The 17,735-nt window shown below is 45.6% G+C and overlaps 1 protein-coding gene across 2 annotated transcripts in view; it reads right to left on the bottom strand.

Moving 5' to 3' along the window:
- Positions 1-1,814: 1,814 nt before the first annotated feature.
- The window catches only part of CEP95 (centrosomal protein 95), a 30,851-nt gene continuing 14,930 nt past the window's right edge, over positions 1,815-17,735 (bottom strand). The window contains exons 8-20 of one of the 2 annotated variants that reach the window (XM_040989520.1): positions 17,301-17,494; positions 13,682-13,794; positions 13,436-13,565; positions 12,478-12,628; positions 9,018-9,154; positions 7,179-7,268; positions 6,409-6,517; positions 5,689-5,858; positions 5,508-5,582; positions 3,900-4,052; positions 2,699-2,845; positions 2,379-2,450; positions 1,815-2,121 (exon numbers count right to left, since the gene is read on the bottom strand). In XM_040989520.1, the coding sequence (XP_040845454.1) occupies positions 1,945-2,121; positions 2,379-2,450; positions 2,699-2,845; positions 3,900-4,052; positions 5,508-5,582; positions 5,689-5,858; positions 6,409-6,517; positions 7,179-7,268; positions 9,018-9,154; positions 12,478-12,628; positions 13,436-13,565; positions 13,682-13,794; positions 17,301-17,494 (1,718 nt within the window). In that variant the 3' untranslated portion in view covers positions 1,815-1,944. The remainder of the gene's footprint in view (positions 2,122-2,378; positions 2,451-2,698; positions 2,846-3,899; positions 4,053-5,507; positions 5,583-5,688; positions 5,859-6,408; positions 6,518-7,178; positions 7,269-9,017; positions 9,155-12,477; positions 12,629-13,435; positions 13,566-13,681; positions 13,795-17,300; positions 17,495-17,735) is intronic. The other variant, XM_040989521.1, reaches the window with a different exon arrangement.

Below are 17,735 nucleotides of genomic sequence, written 5' to 3'. Positions count from 1 at the left end.
ATGCTACTATGGCAAAAGGAAAAAAAAAATTGTCTGTGGAGGGGACAGGGACAGGCAAGGTGTTGTGGCATAGCAGATCACACTGCCCTGGCTGGTGCAATTCCAGTTGAGCTTCAATTAATGCACTTGGGAGGCAATGGATGATGGCCCAAATGCTTGAACCCCTGGCGCCCAAAGAGCCAGGTCGTGGTTTCAGTCTGGTCAGCCCTGGATGTTTGGAGGGATTTGGGGGAATGAAGGAGTGAATGAAGATCTCTTTGCCTTCCAAAAATAGTTTTTTAAGACTTGAATTGCTTTAAAAACTTGCCTTCCTGGTCTTTCCGTTATTGTCGTTTGCAGTTGTGAGCAGTAGGGGTTTGGTTCTCGCAGCAGGCGTCTCACTGCAGCCCTTCACCACTGACCCTGCATCCGTATAATTATATCAGTTTCTAAATAATGTTTGAAAGTGTGAGGATGAGCAAGCTGGCTTCAGGTAACTCTCTCCCTGTAGCAACCGAATCTCAGCATCTTCTCCTTGCTGCATTTGTCATCTTATTTGCTGTTTACCAGAAGCCTGAGGTGGGTTCAGAGTTCATGGAAAATGCACTTAAAAGATGTTTGCTTTGGTGCAAATTTTTTGTTGTTGCAATCTGTGTAGCTCATGAGAAAACCAGACACATTTTCCATGCGCTTATTCCAGGTCCTCATGGTGCTTTTATTTTGGTTCTTCTAAGATTTATTTACTTGAGGGAGCTATTGATCTTCATCTGCCGGCTGCCTTCCTGGATGCCCTGAGCCGAAGCTGAGCCAGGCTGCAGTCAGAGGCAGGAACCCCCATCCAAAACTAAAGATTCTTAATGTTAAAGTTGCCTAAGCAAATTGGTTAAAGTATGTTTAGCAGAAAGTTGACAATCTGCCACTCAGAATCACATGTACTGTTATTGTATAAAGCTGGTCAGTTTTTAAAATAGCATACTTTATAGTTTCAGATCTACCCATTTCACTCAGGAATACACTGTAGCAATCTTTCTGTTTAGGTCCACTGTACCTCTCCACAGCCTAGATTCCAGTTCTTTCCTTGCTGGCCTCACCTCATGCATTTCTCTTCGGCGTTTGCTGCCTTGTCAGTGTGTGACAGTTGTTTGCGCGTCTCTCTTCATGGTGCCCTGAACTTGGCTGCGTCATCAGGTCTTCACAGAAAGCCCTGCCTGCTGGTGCAGCCTTCTGTCAGCCGTCATTCCACAAGGGCAGCACCGTGGGCCATGGAAGTGGATCTTCACCCACTCTTTCCTCCAGGACGGTCGGCTCTCACCCCTTCACACCTGCACGGGCCCTGGGGACTCTCATCTTTGCTGCCTTCTCTGTGCCCCCATGGGGCATTAAGCTCACTGCCAGCTCTGTGCTGCTCCTCTCTGGCTTTCATCAACAGAGTCGCCGTATCTTCAGCTGTGTGTAAGTCTTGGCTTTCACCAAAGGATTCCGCCACTGAGTGTAGTTCTGCTTGGGCGGGGCCATTTCCAGTGCACTGTGGCTCCTTCTCACCTGTGGTCTGCAAACTGGCTCTCCAGCCCCTGCGACTGTATCTCCTAGAAAGAAGCTGTAGCGCAGCAATTTTCTCATTGTCCAGTCATGCTGGCCAGACCCATATGTGCAGTGCACTGGGGCTTAGCCCTGGAGCCCAGTGCTAACGGCCAGCCTGTACAGTGCTAATTCTTTGGAATGAAGGCGCATTCTTGACCACAGACGGGGTTTTCTCTACTCTGTTGCTCTCTGTTAACTACTCTGGCACAAACCTCATTAATAAAGTGAGTACCGTGAGTCTTGGTTTAGGTCAGGAATTCAAATCCAGTAGGCTTTAAGAAAAGAATTTTTATTTTAAAAAGTAATTGAATACATAAAACTTTTTAAAATGATTCTTCGGTAGAGACTGTTGAACTTGGTTCTAGCTCTGCCCTGGTGAAGGTCTCAAGGGAAGGGACTCTTACTGTACTGAAACGAAGCCAGCTGCAGCCGCGACCGGAAGCGTTCGGCTTCCAGTTCCCGGAAGAAGGCGTCATCGTCATTCTGTGTTATCATGTGCTGCAGCTGCTGGATCTCTCGCTCCATCTTCGCTCTCAGCTCCCTCTTCGCGTTATGCAGCATCTGCAAGACAGCACGCGTGGGCCTGTGGCTCCAAGCCGATGTGCGGGCCCTCGCCTCTGCTGCCCCGCTCCACCCTCCAGCACGGCAGGCTCCTCTACAAGTTTCCTAATTGAACAGCACCTCTTAGGAGACCTCAGCAGGTGATTACAGTGTCTTGAATCACAGGTACAATTCTTCATTAATAATCTCTTAAAAGGCGTAACATCATTTCTATCCCCTAAAACCAAATGAATTATTTCCACCCTATTCAGTGTTACCTGGGCCTGGGATTTCTCTCTGGCTTTAAGTTCCTGACGTTCCTGCGATATGGCTTCTGCCAGTAATGAGAACTGTTCATAAAGGAAAAAAACACAGCAGTTTGTAGCTCAAACTTAGTAAATCTTACAGCAAATGTTCACAGGTTTAAAATCTTTACTTCAGTGGAAATGAGACAGTATCCACTATGTGCTAAGGCCAAGCACTAGCTTAATTTCTAACCTGTCAGTGCCAAGTTGTAAGTTAGTATGTGGAGGTGAGGTGCGACACTGGTGTGCGGGAACAAGCACACGGGAACACCAGCACGCAGCAGCGAGCCCACCTGGTCCTTGTAGTAGTTCTCCAGCGAGTCCAGTTCGTTCTGGTGCTGTCTCTTCTCTTCATCCCGCTTTTCTTTAGCATAGTTTCTTAGGTCTCGTAATCTTTGCTTCTGAATTTGTAAGCCTTCTTCAAACAGTTTCTTAAAGATCTGTTAATCACAAAAATAAAATGCTAAATTTTCACTGAGTATCATCATTCTGCCCAGCTAGAGCTGTATATTTCATAATGTTTAAAAAACTTTAGGGAGATATTATTCCCATTCCATAAAACTAGCCCTTTCAAAATGCACGCATTTAGTAGGCTATACTTGGAGTTGTGCGACTATCACTTCTGAATATCTTCGTTACCCCAAAAAGGAACGCTTACCTCCTTTTGTAGTCACACCTTCTCCCCTCCTTTCCTTTTAGCCCCACCCCACGAATCCATTTTCTGCCTATTCTGGGCATTTCTCTAAATAGGATCACATAGTATGTGGCCCAATGTATTTGGCTTCTTAATCAATACTTTCATTTTTTACTGCCACATATTCTTTATCAGTAAACATTGCTTATCCACTCATCAGAAAAGAGCACTGGGCTTATCTGCTTTTTTGGTTTTTGTAAATAATGCTGTAAACCATGTCTGTACAGCTTTTTGTTTGGAGGTATGCAACTATGCAATACCTTATACAGTAGCTTTTTAAGTGTCTGCCCAAAGCAGTTGTGCCATTTCCTGTGCCCATTTGCCCTCCCTTAGCAAGAATTCTTGATCCAGTACTGGTCCCAATTTGTATTACCTTAGCTCTTTCTAAAGAAAGATACTACTGAGTATTTAATCCAGGTAACTAGTATTACTGCCTCACCCTGGAGCTGAAATGTACCATTAGTTTGGGATTACAGAGATCTCATTTCCGCTTCATTGGGAGATGGTATAGAAAGAGCTCGCAGCACAGCTGCCTCACACTGCACCTGACTTCAGGTGGATTCTGGTCTTTACCAAGCCCCAAACCCTAGGGCAGCTGTGTTGGAGAGAACCCTATGCATGCAAGGACAGAGGCAAGAATGACCTCACATGCAGACGAATGCCGAGAATAGACGGAAATGCACAAGGGACACGTGTGCACTCAGGGCACACCTCTTAGGGTTTACAGGTGCTCTGCACTCAAACCGCGACAAGAGTTAGACACAACTCTTAATAGAACTGAATACAAAGGCTCTGTTTACCATTTCTTCCCGGGTCCTCATCCTCATCATTTTTGCTCGCAACTGAACTCTGTAATCATCATAATATTTCCGGGCACGAACAATTTGCTGGCGGTTTTCTTTAATCTTTGATTGTGTCAACCTCTGTCTGTGAATGCGGTCCTTGAACTCTTGCTTAAAAAAAAAAAAAAAAAAAAAGACAAAGGGATAAAGTTAGGAGGAAAGCAAACCCATGCTTTAATTCCTATGACATCCCCTTCCTGTCTACAGCCTGCTAATGGGTAGAGGGACTGCTGACCGCCCCCAAACTCTGAGGCCTTTGGATGCTCCATCATGCCAACGGCAGCCGTGACAGGCCCTGTGCAGCAGAGGGCAGCTGTGAGCCTGAGCACGCGTGTGGGTAACGGGGAGATCTCCTTCTTCCACCAAAGGGCTGCTAAACTACATTCAGATGCTACTTTAAAAAAGCAGTAAGAGGGCCCGGTGGCATGGCCTAGGGGCTAAAGTCCTCGCCTTGAACGCACTGGGATCCCATGTGGGCACCGGTTCTAATCCCGGCAGCTCCACTTCCCATCCAGCTCCCTGCTTGTGGCCTGGGAAAGCAGTCAAGGACAGCCCAAAGCCTTGGGACCCTGCACCCATGTGGGAGACCCAGAAGTTCCTGGATCCTGGCTTCGGATCGGCATAGCATCGGCCATTGCGCTCACTTGGGGAGTGAATCATCAGACGGAAGATCTTCCTCTCTCTATATCTGACTTTGTAATAAAAATAAATAAATCTTTAAAAAAAAAAGCAGTAAGAAAATGGCACACTGTGACTTCAAGCTTAAGCCAAGAATATTTAAGTAGGCTCGAACTAAGAAAATGAGACAGTATCTAACAGTGGTGAGTATGAAATGAAATCACGTGCATAAAGCCTTCAACTTTGGTTCACAATCATTTGGATATCAGTACCATAGTGTCCTGAGATGGCTTTTATGCAACTGCCTAGGACTGTAATTCTTATGGCTTATTTAAACTTAACACTCAACCTAAGCTTTTAAAATCTCTTCATGGAGGCTGGCAGACTAACTCAACCCTACTAGAAACCTGAGAATATAAGAGAAGGCAAAAAGCACTAAGCTGCCACCATGTGCCCCCTTGGAAGTGGCTGTGAAGGCTGGAGACAGAAGTGGATTAAACTCTCCCGCATGCCCTTGGCTGAGCACGGTTAGACACAGGGCAAGGCACTTCACAGCCTTAGGGTTTTTTCCAACAGACCTGAGGTGTGACCACAGATTACATGAAACTATATGCACTTTCCCCTTGCATCAGGAGGAAGGGGGACATTCGCCCCATGGGTCACAGACTGCCTGGGAAGCATCTGGTACGGCCCTCCAAGGCACCTACAGGCAGCAACTAAAATGCAATAAGCTTATAGCACTGCCAAATCAAAGATTTTGTGTGATCTGTGAATATTATAAATATGTAATTGCCATTGTCAGAAAAGGGTTCCCGAGCCCTGCTTGAGGTATGTCCCTACGCTGAGTGTCAGATGTAGGAATCTGGAGGGCTGTTACCCAGCTGGTACAAATAAAGCCATGAATGTTAACATCAATTCAAACTCGTAGGCCATTGGCTCTGGACGTACCAGTCTCCTGTTGTGTTCATATTCTTTCTTGACAAGTGCGGTGAGGAGGTCATGCCTTCTCAGGGCTGCTTCTATCTTAAGGGGACACAAAGGCAAGGAGATTAGAAATGTAGTTTGCAAGATCCTCAGAAGAGCTCTTTTTCTGGTTTATAGTCCTTCCTCCAAAAGCGACGTGACTTACCTCATCCTGGAGTTTCTTCTTCGATCGGTTTTCTCTGCATACATCTTTTCTGAGCTGTTCAACCTGTGTGATTTGTTGCTTCCACATTTTGCTTAGTGTAGGGCCCGACACACAGAGGAATGGGAACTGCTCCAGCATAAGGGGCAGCAGACTGTACTCATTCACCTTCACTGCAAGGCAGAAGGAGACGCTTATCTGAGGATTTGCCAACAGGACTCACCCCACTGTCCCAGCAGTCAACACTTGTTGAAGTGATACGGTTCTGATTCGGCAAAGAACATAGCTCCATGTGTAGCCCTCGCAGTAGAAGTCTGTTGAATGGGATGTGGCAAGAAGGCCAAAAGGCTTTGGGGAATGATCAAAGTCTGTCATTCTTGACTTGCTTCCTGACAGCAAGGTTCTGAGTGCTCACTGGCCCAACTGTGAACACACAGATGCTAGGCAAGCCTTCTGCCTGCCCTACAGCAACTCCCCCAGAAACACAAGGCCACTGGGGGAGTGACCACCGAGCACAGGCTGGCGCAAGCAAGTAGCAGCCCAGTGTTGCACTGCTGACCATCAACAAGTCTCCAAGGGTCCTTAATACACGTAGCTCGCTACACAGAACCAGCCACATGGCAGTGAAAGAGGAACGTTCTGAAGCTACCTAGGACGTAGTTTCAGTGCGTGTCCTTTGAAAGGCCATTAGTTTTCCCTAAAGTACAGGTTTGTGGTTCTTACTTGGAACAACTTTATTTGGCTTTGGAGCTGTGGTTTTTCCAGAGTAAGTCTTCCAGGGCTGAATATGTTTTAGAGTTCCTTTATGAACAGCTTCTCTGGGTGTTTCTTCCTTCGAAGCAGATGAAAACAGAACAGAAACGAGAGGTCTAACAGCTCTTTCATGTATCATTTTATAGCTTACACATTGACAAAAACAACTAGCTAATTCCTAGCCAAATCACCACCTAGATTTCTAAACCCTGGGTAGTAGTCACGGATTCCACAAGGCATCTTTTGCCTTCTGACATCTCCTGGAATCTAAAAAAGAACTAAAAAATTTTTTTTCCTCAAGTTTCAGTCACCACAGTGCTAGACCCTAAGCATGGTTGCATCATGAACTACCTGATCCGCCTGCTAGCACCTTCACAGAGATGGGTCTTCTCCAGCAGCGCTGCGGTGCATCTAGTGTAAACCCCTCCTCTTTGCTGCTGTCAACCCAGGGCAGCAGGGTTCTCGGTCTTCTCGCTCTCTCTGTCAGCTAGGGGATTTTCTTAAACCCTGGCTAGGTGAACTACTCAATAAAAACCCTGAAAACTTGATTTTTTTTCTTTTTTGGTACCTATCTCTTGCCTTATTTTAGTAACTTGTAAGATAAAGTCTTACAACACGAAAGGAAGTCTTGCCTTTTTCTAGCGATTAAGTTCCTATTAGTCCTGTTTTCTTTAAAAAAAAATTGTATTTACTGCTGCTCTGATCAAGTGGCATTTAATACAGCAGAGACTTTTACCCACTGTTTCCTCCTCCTCATTTATCCTTAGAGATCCAACATTCTCTTGAACTTTATTTCTTCTCAGTTCCTTTTCAAATGCTTCACTTAGTGCCTACAAGGGAAAAGAATATATTAAACACATGTACAAATGAAAATGAGAAAAAAGTTCACTGAGGATCCTGCTTCCCCTAAAATATGAACCTAATTCATTTAAAAATCCATTCAGACTGTAATTCATAAAGATACATTGCTCTAACAGATCTGTAATTAGCACATTAAAAAATACATTATGTAAAATTTCATTTAAATTTTGATAATTATCGTAATACTCAGAGTCTTAGTTCTGATCCAGCTTCCTTCTAATGCGCCAGGAGAACAATGGAGTGCCTGGGTCCCTGCACTGACAGGACGTAGCAGAAGCTCCTGACTTCGGCCTGGCCCCAGACAATGCAACCATTCAGGACGTAACTAGTGGATGAAGATTTGTCTTTCCTCGTCTCTGTAACTGCCCTTTTTTTTTTTTAAAGATTTATTTATTTATTGGAAAGTCAGATATACAGAGAAGAGGAGAGACAGAGAGGAAGATCTTCCATCCGATGATTCACTCCCCAAGTGAGCACAATGGCCGATGCTATGCCGATCCAAAGCCAGGATCCAGGAACCTCCTCCGGGTCTCCCACACGGGTGCAGGGTCCCAAGGCTTTGGGCCGTCCTCGACTGCTTTCCCAGGCCACAAGCAGGGAGCTGGATGGGAAGTGGAGCTGCCGGGATTAGAACTGGCGCCCATATGGGATCGCGGTGCGTCCAAAGCGAGGACTTTAGCCACTAGGCCATGGCGCCAGGCCCTGTAACTGCCTTTTAAAGAAATAAAAATTATAAGAAAAAAAAATGAAATTGTTGTCACCATTATAAATCCTATGTTATAAAACAGAGCAAGCAATTTTTTAAAAAAAAAGTTTATATAATTTGAAAGGCAGAGATTAATCCTCCATCCAGTAATTCACTCTCCAAACGGCTGCAACAGCCAGCACTGACCTAGGCTGGAACCAGGATCCTGGGAACTCCGGTACTACACGGGCCATCTTCTGCCTTTCTAGGCACCTTAGCAGGAAGCTGGATCAGAAGGAGAGCAGCCGGGCACTGCAGCCACACCTCTGAGATGGGTATCCACATTGCATGTGGCAGCTTAACCCCCTTGGAGACAATGTAGGCCCCAGCAAGTAAGGTGTTCCAAACTCGTATTTTAAATTTCTGCTCCTCAGGTCAGTCTTCATAACCACACCAGCCCCTCGCTGAATCCTACCTCCTCTTGCTCTTAGCTTAGGTACTCTCTTCATCTTCTCTCTAACTTTAGTGGTCTGTCATGTTTAATTTTTCTTAAAATCTCTTCATCTTTGAAGCTACTGGAAAATACCAACTCACTGGGACCTGACCAGATAATTTTCTTACGCATTTCAAGAGTGTAACTTTGTGCTCCCTAACAGGAATATAAGCTGTATCACACAGTTCTCACCCACTCATCTCAAGGATATTAAATGCATCTTAAGCCTTTAAACAGCATCTTGGTTTAATCCAACAGTTAAGATGCCTGTGTCCTACATTCGAGTAGCTGTTTGTTTCCAGCTTCCTCTACTGCAAACCCTGGGAAGTAGCAATGAGGAGAAATAATTAGGTTTCTACCGCTCTTGGGGACTGTACTTCTGCCCCTGAACCAGTCCTGGCCACTGTGGGCATCTGGGGATGGGAACTTCTACTGCTTCTGCCCCTCAAAAATTTCAAGTAAATAAACATGTTCACTGTGGCACCTAGCTCAGGGAAACAGAAGTGCCTGCCATCCAACAGTAGTAAAGACATGGGATACCTTGGCTTGGACCTGGCGGACCGCTGTTTCTTTCGGCTTGTGCTTTCTCCTCTCTAAATGGAGCTGCTTGTGTTTATTCACTGGGGACGGAGAGAGCGAGTGGGATCTGTGAGGAGGCTTCCTGTGCGCAGATGGCCCTGTAATGCAGAGGTGCACCATTAGCTCCTGATGGCTAGAAAGGTTAAAATGGGAGCCGGATAGTCGGTCTGAAACAAATTCAAGGATCCTGATGAGTGAGTGCGGCAGCTATGCTTACTTTTATAACCAATTTGTTTAGTCATACTCCCTACAAAAATACAAGGACGTGTGTGCAGTCTCAGTACAGCCGACTCCTTAGAGTCTGTGTCCGTTTTGGGACTGATTGCCACATAGGCAGCACCTGTTGTCCACGAAGCACCGGTGATGGGAGGGAGACTGCAGTGCCTGAAGTCATCCAGCAAACCATCTAGGTTCCGAGGAACAGTAGCCATTGAGCCCTCTTAATTCACACTGCGGAAGATCTAAGTCATTTCTTTCAATCTTTCCATGTTCCGTCCTTATAGACGTGCTTGGGTACCAGCTAGCTGTGAGCACAGGCAGCCCATGCCTTTACGGGTAACCAATGCAATGTCACCCCAGGGGCAAGGAAGTTGGATTGATACCTTCATAAATACAATTTCCCATACAATGCAGATTTCTCTGAGCTTTCCTTCTTGTTCTATTTTTATTCAAATATTTCTTCATTTAAATTGTAGGAAAATATTTTACATAACTGACTTGTGCAATGTTGCAAATGATAGGTGCTACAATGGGGTCTCTAGAAGTTGAAGACCCAATCAAAACAATATTTTAACTTACGATGTTTTTCCGTAACGGGATAATTCAAGTATGCAATACGCAGTTGCTTAGCAATGGGGTTAGTTTCAAATCTAACCCACTGGAACCCACTGGCAACCGATTGTCTGCTGGAGTCTCAGATATTCCTCCTTTTCATGAAAAAGGCAGATCAGATTCACATAGAGAAGGAAAGACAGAGAAAGATATTCCATTCGCTGGTTCACTCCCTAAGTAGTTGCAGTGGCTAGACCTGAGCCAATCAGAGGGCAGGAGCAAGGAGCTTCTTCTGGGTCTTCCATGGGGTGCAGGGTCCCAAGGCTTTGGGCCATGCTCTATTGCCTTCCCAGGCCACTAGCAGGGAAAGGGAGCTGGATGGGAAGTGAGGTAACCAGGACACGAACCGGTGTCCCAATGCTTGCAAGATAAGACTTAGCCATTGAGCCATTGCATTGGGCCTAGGATGTTTCACTTTTGACCCAGCTCCCTGCTAATGTACCTGGGAAAGCAGTGGAAGATGGCCCAAATGCTTGGGGCCCTGCCACCCATGTGAGGCCAGATAGAGTTCCTAGCTCCTGGCTTTGGCCCAGCCTAGCCCTGGCTTCTTGTGGCTATCTGGGTAGTGAACCAGCAACCTGAGTATTTCTCTGCCTTTGAAATACATAAATCATTTTTTTTTTAACTGGAAAGGCAGACATACAGAGATAGAAAGGTCTGCTGGTTCCCTCCCCAAATGACCACAGCAGCAGGAGCTGAGTCAATCTGAAGCCTCCTCCAAATGTTCTATGTGGATACAGGGTCCCAAGGCTTTGGATCGTCCTCCACTGCTTTCCTAGGCCATAAGCAGGGAGTTGGATGGGAAATGGAGCAGCTGAGAAATGAACTGACATTGATATGGGATGCCAGCATTTTGAGGTAGAGGATAAGCCAGCTGAAACATTTCCCTGGCCCCATAAGTAATTAAATCTTACAAAAATTAGGGGTCAGTGCTAAGGTGTAACAGGTAAAGTTGCTGCCTAGAGTGCTAGCATTCCATACAGGCACCAGATCAAGTCCTGGCTGTCCCACCTCCAATCCCGCTCCCACTAATGCTTCTGGGAAAGCAGAGGGAGACAGCGCAAGTGCTTTGGCCCCTACCACTCAGGTGAAGAGAAAAGGTTCCTGGCCTCTGTAATCAGTGGGTAGAGGATTCTGTCTCTCCCGAACTTTGTGTTTCAAATAAATCAATCTTTAGAAGTTATTACTTAAGGCTGCAGAGAGAGCAGTCAACTAGTTAAGGGAGAGGAGATGAACCAGTCAAGGAAAAGGCATTTTTGAAGAAGTTAAATTTGGATGAAACAAACAGTTTATAAAGAAAAAAAAAATGAGTGACCAAAGTCGATGAAACTAAATGCAAAACAGAATTTTAGTTGGTGGACAACAGGATAACTGCTCGGATGTGAACAAAGAAAGACGTATCTGCAAATCAAACTGCCACGTGCTAACTGGAATACAGGGGTACAATCACTTGGTGGCAAACAGGCAAGCATGAAAAAGTCCCATGATCCAGCAGTTCTACCAGATGTAAATCCTAAGGAAGCTTCTGGAAACTGGAAACAATCTACCTGTCCAACAGTGGAAAATGGGATAATCAGTGAAAACACATTCAGAATCTCTACAGATACAAGAAAGCTACGTAATAGCTTACGTGGTATCAGTCTAAACATGCTATCAAATATAAAAATGGTTAGGTGTGGTGCCACAGTTAAGTCCTAGTTTGAGGCATGGACTCTTACTGGGTTGAGAGCAGGGAAATGCTAATGGAGGAGAACAGAGGGTACAGCTGGTTTTGTTGTTGTTGTTTTGTTTTGTTTTTTGTAGAACTTATTGACAAGGAGTGACATATCTATGTGCCAGTCCACTCCCTAAACAGCCAGGTTTGGGCCTTACCCAAACCAGGAACCCTATCCCAGTCAGGCCGCCTTCTGCCGCCTTCTCAAGTGTGTGCACAGGATGCTGGATAGGAAGCGGTGCAGTCAGGCCTTGAACTAATGTTCTGACATGAGTTATAGCTTAGCCTGCTGCATCAAGACTGACCCTTCTGTTTTATTAAACACAAAAGGGCTAGAGCAACTATAAATGTTAACACTTGCCACTTATAGATGGTAAAGATAAAGGTGTCTAATATTACTTTTAATCCATCTTTTTGAAATATTTAAAGTGAGAAAGTCATTAGAAGTGGATGGAACTGGGGATGGCATGATGGCTCAATTGGCTAATCCTCTGGCATCCTATGTGGGCACTGGTTTGTGTCTTGGCTGCTCCACTTCCCATCCAGCTCCCTGCTTGTGACCTGGGAAGGCAGTCGAGGATGGCCCAAAGCCTTGGGACCCAGCACGTGCATAGGAGACCCACAAGAAGCCCCTGGCTCCTGGCTTTGGATCAGCTCAGTTCTGACTGTTGTGCATTTCGGAAGTAAACCAACAGAGAGACAGAGAGACAGAGAGACAGAAAGGTCTCTCTGTCTCTCTGTAAATCTGCATTTCCTATAAACAAATCTTAAAAAAAAAAAAAAGAAAAAGAAAAAGAAAAAGAAAAAGAAAGGATGGGACTGGTAGTTCCCTTGGGCCTCCCCCGGCCCTGCCCTGTGGGTCCCTGCAGCAGGTACCTGGCCTCCGCTTCTTGGGTCCATACTCCATGATGCTGTCACTGTGCCGGGACAGGGTCTCCTCTCTGCCGCTCTCGGCTGTTTCACTTCCACTGTCTTCTTCTTGAGTTGCTTTTTCTTTAATTCGATCACCCAAGGCACTTTTTAACATCTGTGGAACAAATTTTTCCCATCTTTCACTGACTTAAGGCATGTAAACTGGTAGCAGATAGCATCTTTAAGGAGCTTCAGCTGATAGTTTTCAGCTGCTTATGCATATGTAGCATGTAAAGGATGTATAGCAGAGCTAGAGACTAAGTCACACAAACAAGGATTTAATATCCATCAAAGGACGCCCCCAAATTATAAAATTCCTTGAGAATAAATTACTCATACAATATTTTACCTAGTAACAAGAAGGGAAACTACATAGAAGTTTTTAAAGACAGTTCTCACGTCTTCATTTATCATTAAGTGATTTTTACCAGAATTTACCACAATTAGGTGTATCAGTACCATACTAGGTTCCATCATGCAAAGCAGACATCACTGCTCATGGCCTACCTGCTTGACTGCGGTGTTCTCGTAGTACCTAGGGAGACAATGTTTGGGGCTGGTACTGTGGCATAGTGGGTCTGGCAGCACTGGCATTTTACATAGGAGCCATTTCGAGTTTCAGCTGCTCCACTTCCAAGCCAGCTCCCTGCTAATGCGCCTGGGAAAGCAGTGGAGGAAGGCCCAAGTGCTTGGGCCCCTGCTACCCACATGGGAAAACCCTGGTTCCTGGCTTTGACCTCATCCAGCACCATCCATTACAGCCACTTGTGGAATAAACCCATGGATGATGTTTTTTGCTTCTAATAAATCAATGTTACTTTTCTCTCCAATATCTAAGTCTAGCTTTCACCTTAACTAGGAAATCACCTCAATGATTACTAATCCACAGCGATCTCAATATAAATGAAAAAACAAGGCTTGCCCAGTCCAGTTCAGAGAGCCGCTGAGACAGCTTCTTGGATACTTCATGTAATTCTTGCTCTGTTAACCTCTGCCTAGGCCTGTGGGAGAACGATGAATCCCTGGGAGAGGCTGCAGCTTTGTTTTCACTTCTGTAACAACAATGACCATGTGACAGTTAAGTAGCCAGTACATCTTACTTCCTTCAGAATAACCACAGTGCCTCACTTTCCAGCTCCCTCCGTTTCGGACTACAACACTGCTTTACCTTCTTCCTTTGGGAAGCTTCCTTGTCCTCGGCTCCTGGACCTGAGCCGGGTGCATTTCCTGTGTGCCATCTTCAGGTAACTGGGAAGTTATAAAAACTCTATCATCTGGATCCTGTTTAAAAGCAAGAAAAACTTGACTTGAAAAAGCTAGAGAAAACACACAGAACCTTTCTGGGTATGCACGCAGAAGGATCTGTGACACAAAACCAAGTCCTTTAAATCTCCACATTTGTTTTTAAAGGAATCTATCAAAGGGCTCGAGCAATGTCTGTAGACCTTGTACTTAGGGAAAAAGTATGGCTTAGGATGCCGGTCAGGTAAGATGGCAGGGGAGGCTTTCTCACACATGGAATGTCAGGGCCCAGAGCTGAGGCACAGCAGCCTGTGCTGCTATCTGCAACACCAAGATCCCAAGTCACAGTGCTGGTCCGAGTCCTAGCTGCTCTGCTTCTGATCCAGCTCCCCGAAGATATGCTTGGCAAAGCAGTGAAGAATGGCCCACATACATGGGCATATGTAAACATATGTGGGAGACCCACATGGAGCTCTGGGTTTCTGGCTTTGGCCTGGTGTGGTATCAAACAGAGGAGTGAATCAGCAGATGATCTCTAATTCTGCCTTTCAAATAAAAGTCTTTAAAAACCAGACATTAGGGCAAAATGTGGTGGCCCAGTGGTTAAAGTCCTTGCCTTGCATGTGCCAGGATCCCATATGGGCACCGGTTCGTATTCCGGTGGCCCTGCTTGTGGCCTGGGAAAGCAGTCGAGGATGGCTCAAAGTCTTGGGACCCCGCACCCGCGTGGGAGACCCGGAGGAAGTTCCTGGCTCCTGGATTCTGATAGCTCAGTTGTGACCATTATGGTCACCTGGGGAGAAAAATCAGCAGATGGAAGATCTTCCTCTCTCTCTCCTCTTCTATATATCAGACTTTCTAATAAAAAATTTTTTTTTAATTTTTAAAACCCAGACAGTAAAGAAAAATAAGATTTCCAGAATTCCAGCTATACCTGGACAATGAAAAAATTGATCAAGGAGTCAATATAGATTGTACAAATGATGAAACTTCCCAAAACAGATATTTCTTGAAGTGTATGTCTCTTAACTGATTTAAATTTGGAGAAAATCTTAGAAAACATTTTCTCTGGTGAAGAAACACTTGATGTTTGAAGGCACAGTATCTTCAATTTCACTTCAGTAGCTTTGCCTTCTATTAAAGTAAAACAAAATGCAATACTTTTCAATAAATAACTATAATACAATCACATTTTAAAAACTTAATGAGTCCAGTTCATTACTTCAAAATTGTCACCCAGGCCAAAACACTTGGACCAAGCCTGCCTCCCCACTTCTCACGCCTTCCTCAAAGGCAACCATGCTCCTAGGACTGTTTTCCTCTGGCCAGCCTTGTGTCTGAATAAATACATTTAAAAGATGGTTACCTAACAATGCTTATTTGATCTTTGTACTTAGAAACTGATGAAAATTTTTGTAAGAATATATCAGTTTGCTGTTGTTATAAATTGAGAGGCAGAAAAACAGAGAAACGTTAAAAGACTATCTTTTCATCCACTGGCTCACACCACCCCTGCACAGTGATGGGCTAAGCCCAGGCTGAAGCCATCCATGATCCAGTTCCTCAACCAGGTCTCCCATGGTGGCAGGCACTCGGCGTCTGAGCATCACTGCTGTGTGCCAGGGGCTACACTGGCAAGCTGAAATCGGGAGCTGGGGAGGGCTATCAAACCCAAACGCTCTGCTATGGGATTCAGGCATCTTAGTTGAGACGAGGCGACTCTACATGCTGTACCATGTATCAATTCACCCTGTGCATCCGCCTGCACGTTCTTCTTAGGAAGTGAGAACAGGATGATTACGTAAGAAGGGATTTTTTTCTCCAAAAGAAAAAAAGGGTCAAATAAGTAACACTGGTTCATGATGGATAAAAAGCATTAGAATGAATTTTTCTCAAACTTTCTTCCCTAAAAAGGTAAATAATTAAGGAGATAAAATATGGAATCTGAAGTCAGACGATTTAAGCTCAAATCTTGATGATACAATTGCTGTGCAACTGCAGACAAGCTGCTTGATCCTTCTAGATCAGTTTCTCCAAGGAAAAGAAAGATCCACTTCAGGGCTGTTTTGAGAATAAACTAATACCTGTAAAGCACCCAGAACTATAACTCGCACAAAATAAAAATTTCACATGTGCTGACCTTTATAGCTCTTACAGCTCCTGTGCTGCCTTCACAGAATAAGAACATACAAGTACACATAAAAGTACATTTAAGAGGCACAATGCATGGGGCCACAAGGCGGCACAGCAGGCTAATTCTCCAGGCTATAGTGTCAGCATCCCTGATGGGCCTCAGTTCACGTTCCGGCTACTCAACTTCCAATCCAGTTCTCTGCATGTGGCCGGGAAAAACAGGAGAGGATGGTCCAAGTTCTTAGGACACCTACATCCATGTGGGAGACCCAGCTCAAGGCTTCACTAGACTCAGCTCCAGCCATTGTGGCCATTTGGGAAGTGAACCAGTGGATGGAAGACCTCTGTAACATCTGCCTTTGAGGGCCCAGTGTGATAGCATAGTGGTTAAAGTCCTCGCCTTGAACGCGCCAGGATCCCATGTGTGGTCGCCGGTTCTAACCCCAGCAGCCACACTTCCCATCCAGCTCCCTGCCTGTGGCCTGGGAAAGCAGTCGAGGACTGCCCAAAGCTTTGGGACCCTGCACCCACATGGGAGACCTGGAAGGGCTCCAGGCTCCTGATCGGCACAGTACCAGTCGTTGTGGTCACTTGGGGAGTGAATCATCGGATGGAAGATCTTCCTCTCTTTCTCTCCTCCTCTCCGTATATCCGCCTTTCCAATAAAAATAAATGTAATATTGGGCCCGGTGGCATAGCCTAGCAGCTAAAGTCCTCGCCTTGAATGCGCCAGGATCCCGGTGGCTCCACTTCCCATCCAGCTCCTTGCTGTGGCCTGGGAAAGCAGTCGAGGACGGCCCAAAGCTTTGGCACCCTGCACCTGTGTGGGATACCCGAAAGAAGCTCCCGGATCCTGGCTTCAGATCAGCACAGCACTGGCCGTTGTGCTCACTTGGGGAGTGAACCATCAGATGGAAGATCTTCCTCTCTGTCTCTCCTCCTCTCTGTATATCTGACTTTCCAATAAATAAATAAACAAATAAATCTTAAAAAAAAATGTAATAAATAAATCTTAAAATCTGCCTTTGAAATTAAAAAACCAACCAAGCAACCACAATGCTTTGGGATTGGTGTTGTGGGTAAAGCCACTATGTGTGGTACCATATGCGTCTCCTTCACTGATCCAGCTCCCTGCTCAAGGCCTGGGGAAAACAAGGCTGGGCTGGGTGACTGTTCCCTGCTCACCCCTGTGGGAGACCTGAAAAAATCTGCTGGCCTTGGTGTATCCGAGCCCTGGCCATTGTGGACATCTGGGGAGCGAACCAGTAGATGGAACATTCCCCTGACCGCATAACTCCCCAAATGTCGTAAACAGAGTACACTGCTTTGCTTATGGCAATACACTTAACCAGTCTGGCAAAGACCTCTTCAAACCATATGGGTTTCCACCCAATGGCAGCTTTTCCACCTACCACAGAGGACGCCATGTGCTCTCCAGCAGAGGTGGCAGCAGGGGAGCAGTGACTTAATCTCCAGTAGTCTCTCCCGATGGGGCAGGGTGCTCGAGGCTCAGAAGGGTGGTAGGGTGCTTGTAAGGGAATAGCTGCTCGGATTGGTTCCCCCAGCTTCCTAGCACTCGGAGCCACGCTCACAGAAGGCGTTTCTGCTGGAAGACAAATTTTGTAGACAGACAAGGGCTGAGAACTTTAGAACAAAAGTGACCGACTGTTGCAAAGTTATTCCTTGCGAGGTAGGGAAGGGCTAGGAGTCAAAATAGAAAAAACAAGCTAATTGCTAACTTCAGGTTGCTTCAAGTTCCCCTTTTGGGTCTCAGCATTAAGGCAGTCAGGGGATCCAGAGCAATCCTGACGTGAGCAGGGACTCTGGGAAGGCTCAACGGCCCGTGT

This window comes from Ochotona curzoniae, unplaced genomic scaffold (assembly GCF_017591425.1).
Source record: "Ochotona curzoniae isolate NIBS_2020 unplaced genomic scaffold, NIBS_Ocur_1.0 contig_523, whole genome shotgun sequence".
Taxonomy (NCBI): Eukaryota; Metazoa; Chordata; class Mammalia; order Lagomorpha; family Ochotonidae; genus Ochotona; species Ochotona curzoniae.
Note: the sequence above shows the minus strand (reverse complement) of the source record. Positions and strands in the feature narration are given on the sequence as shown.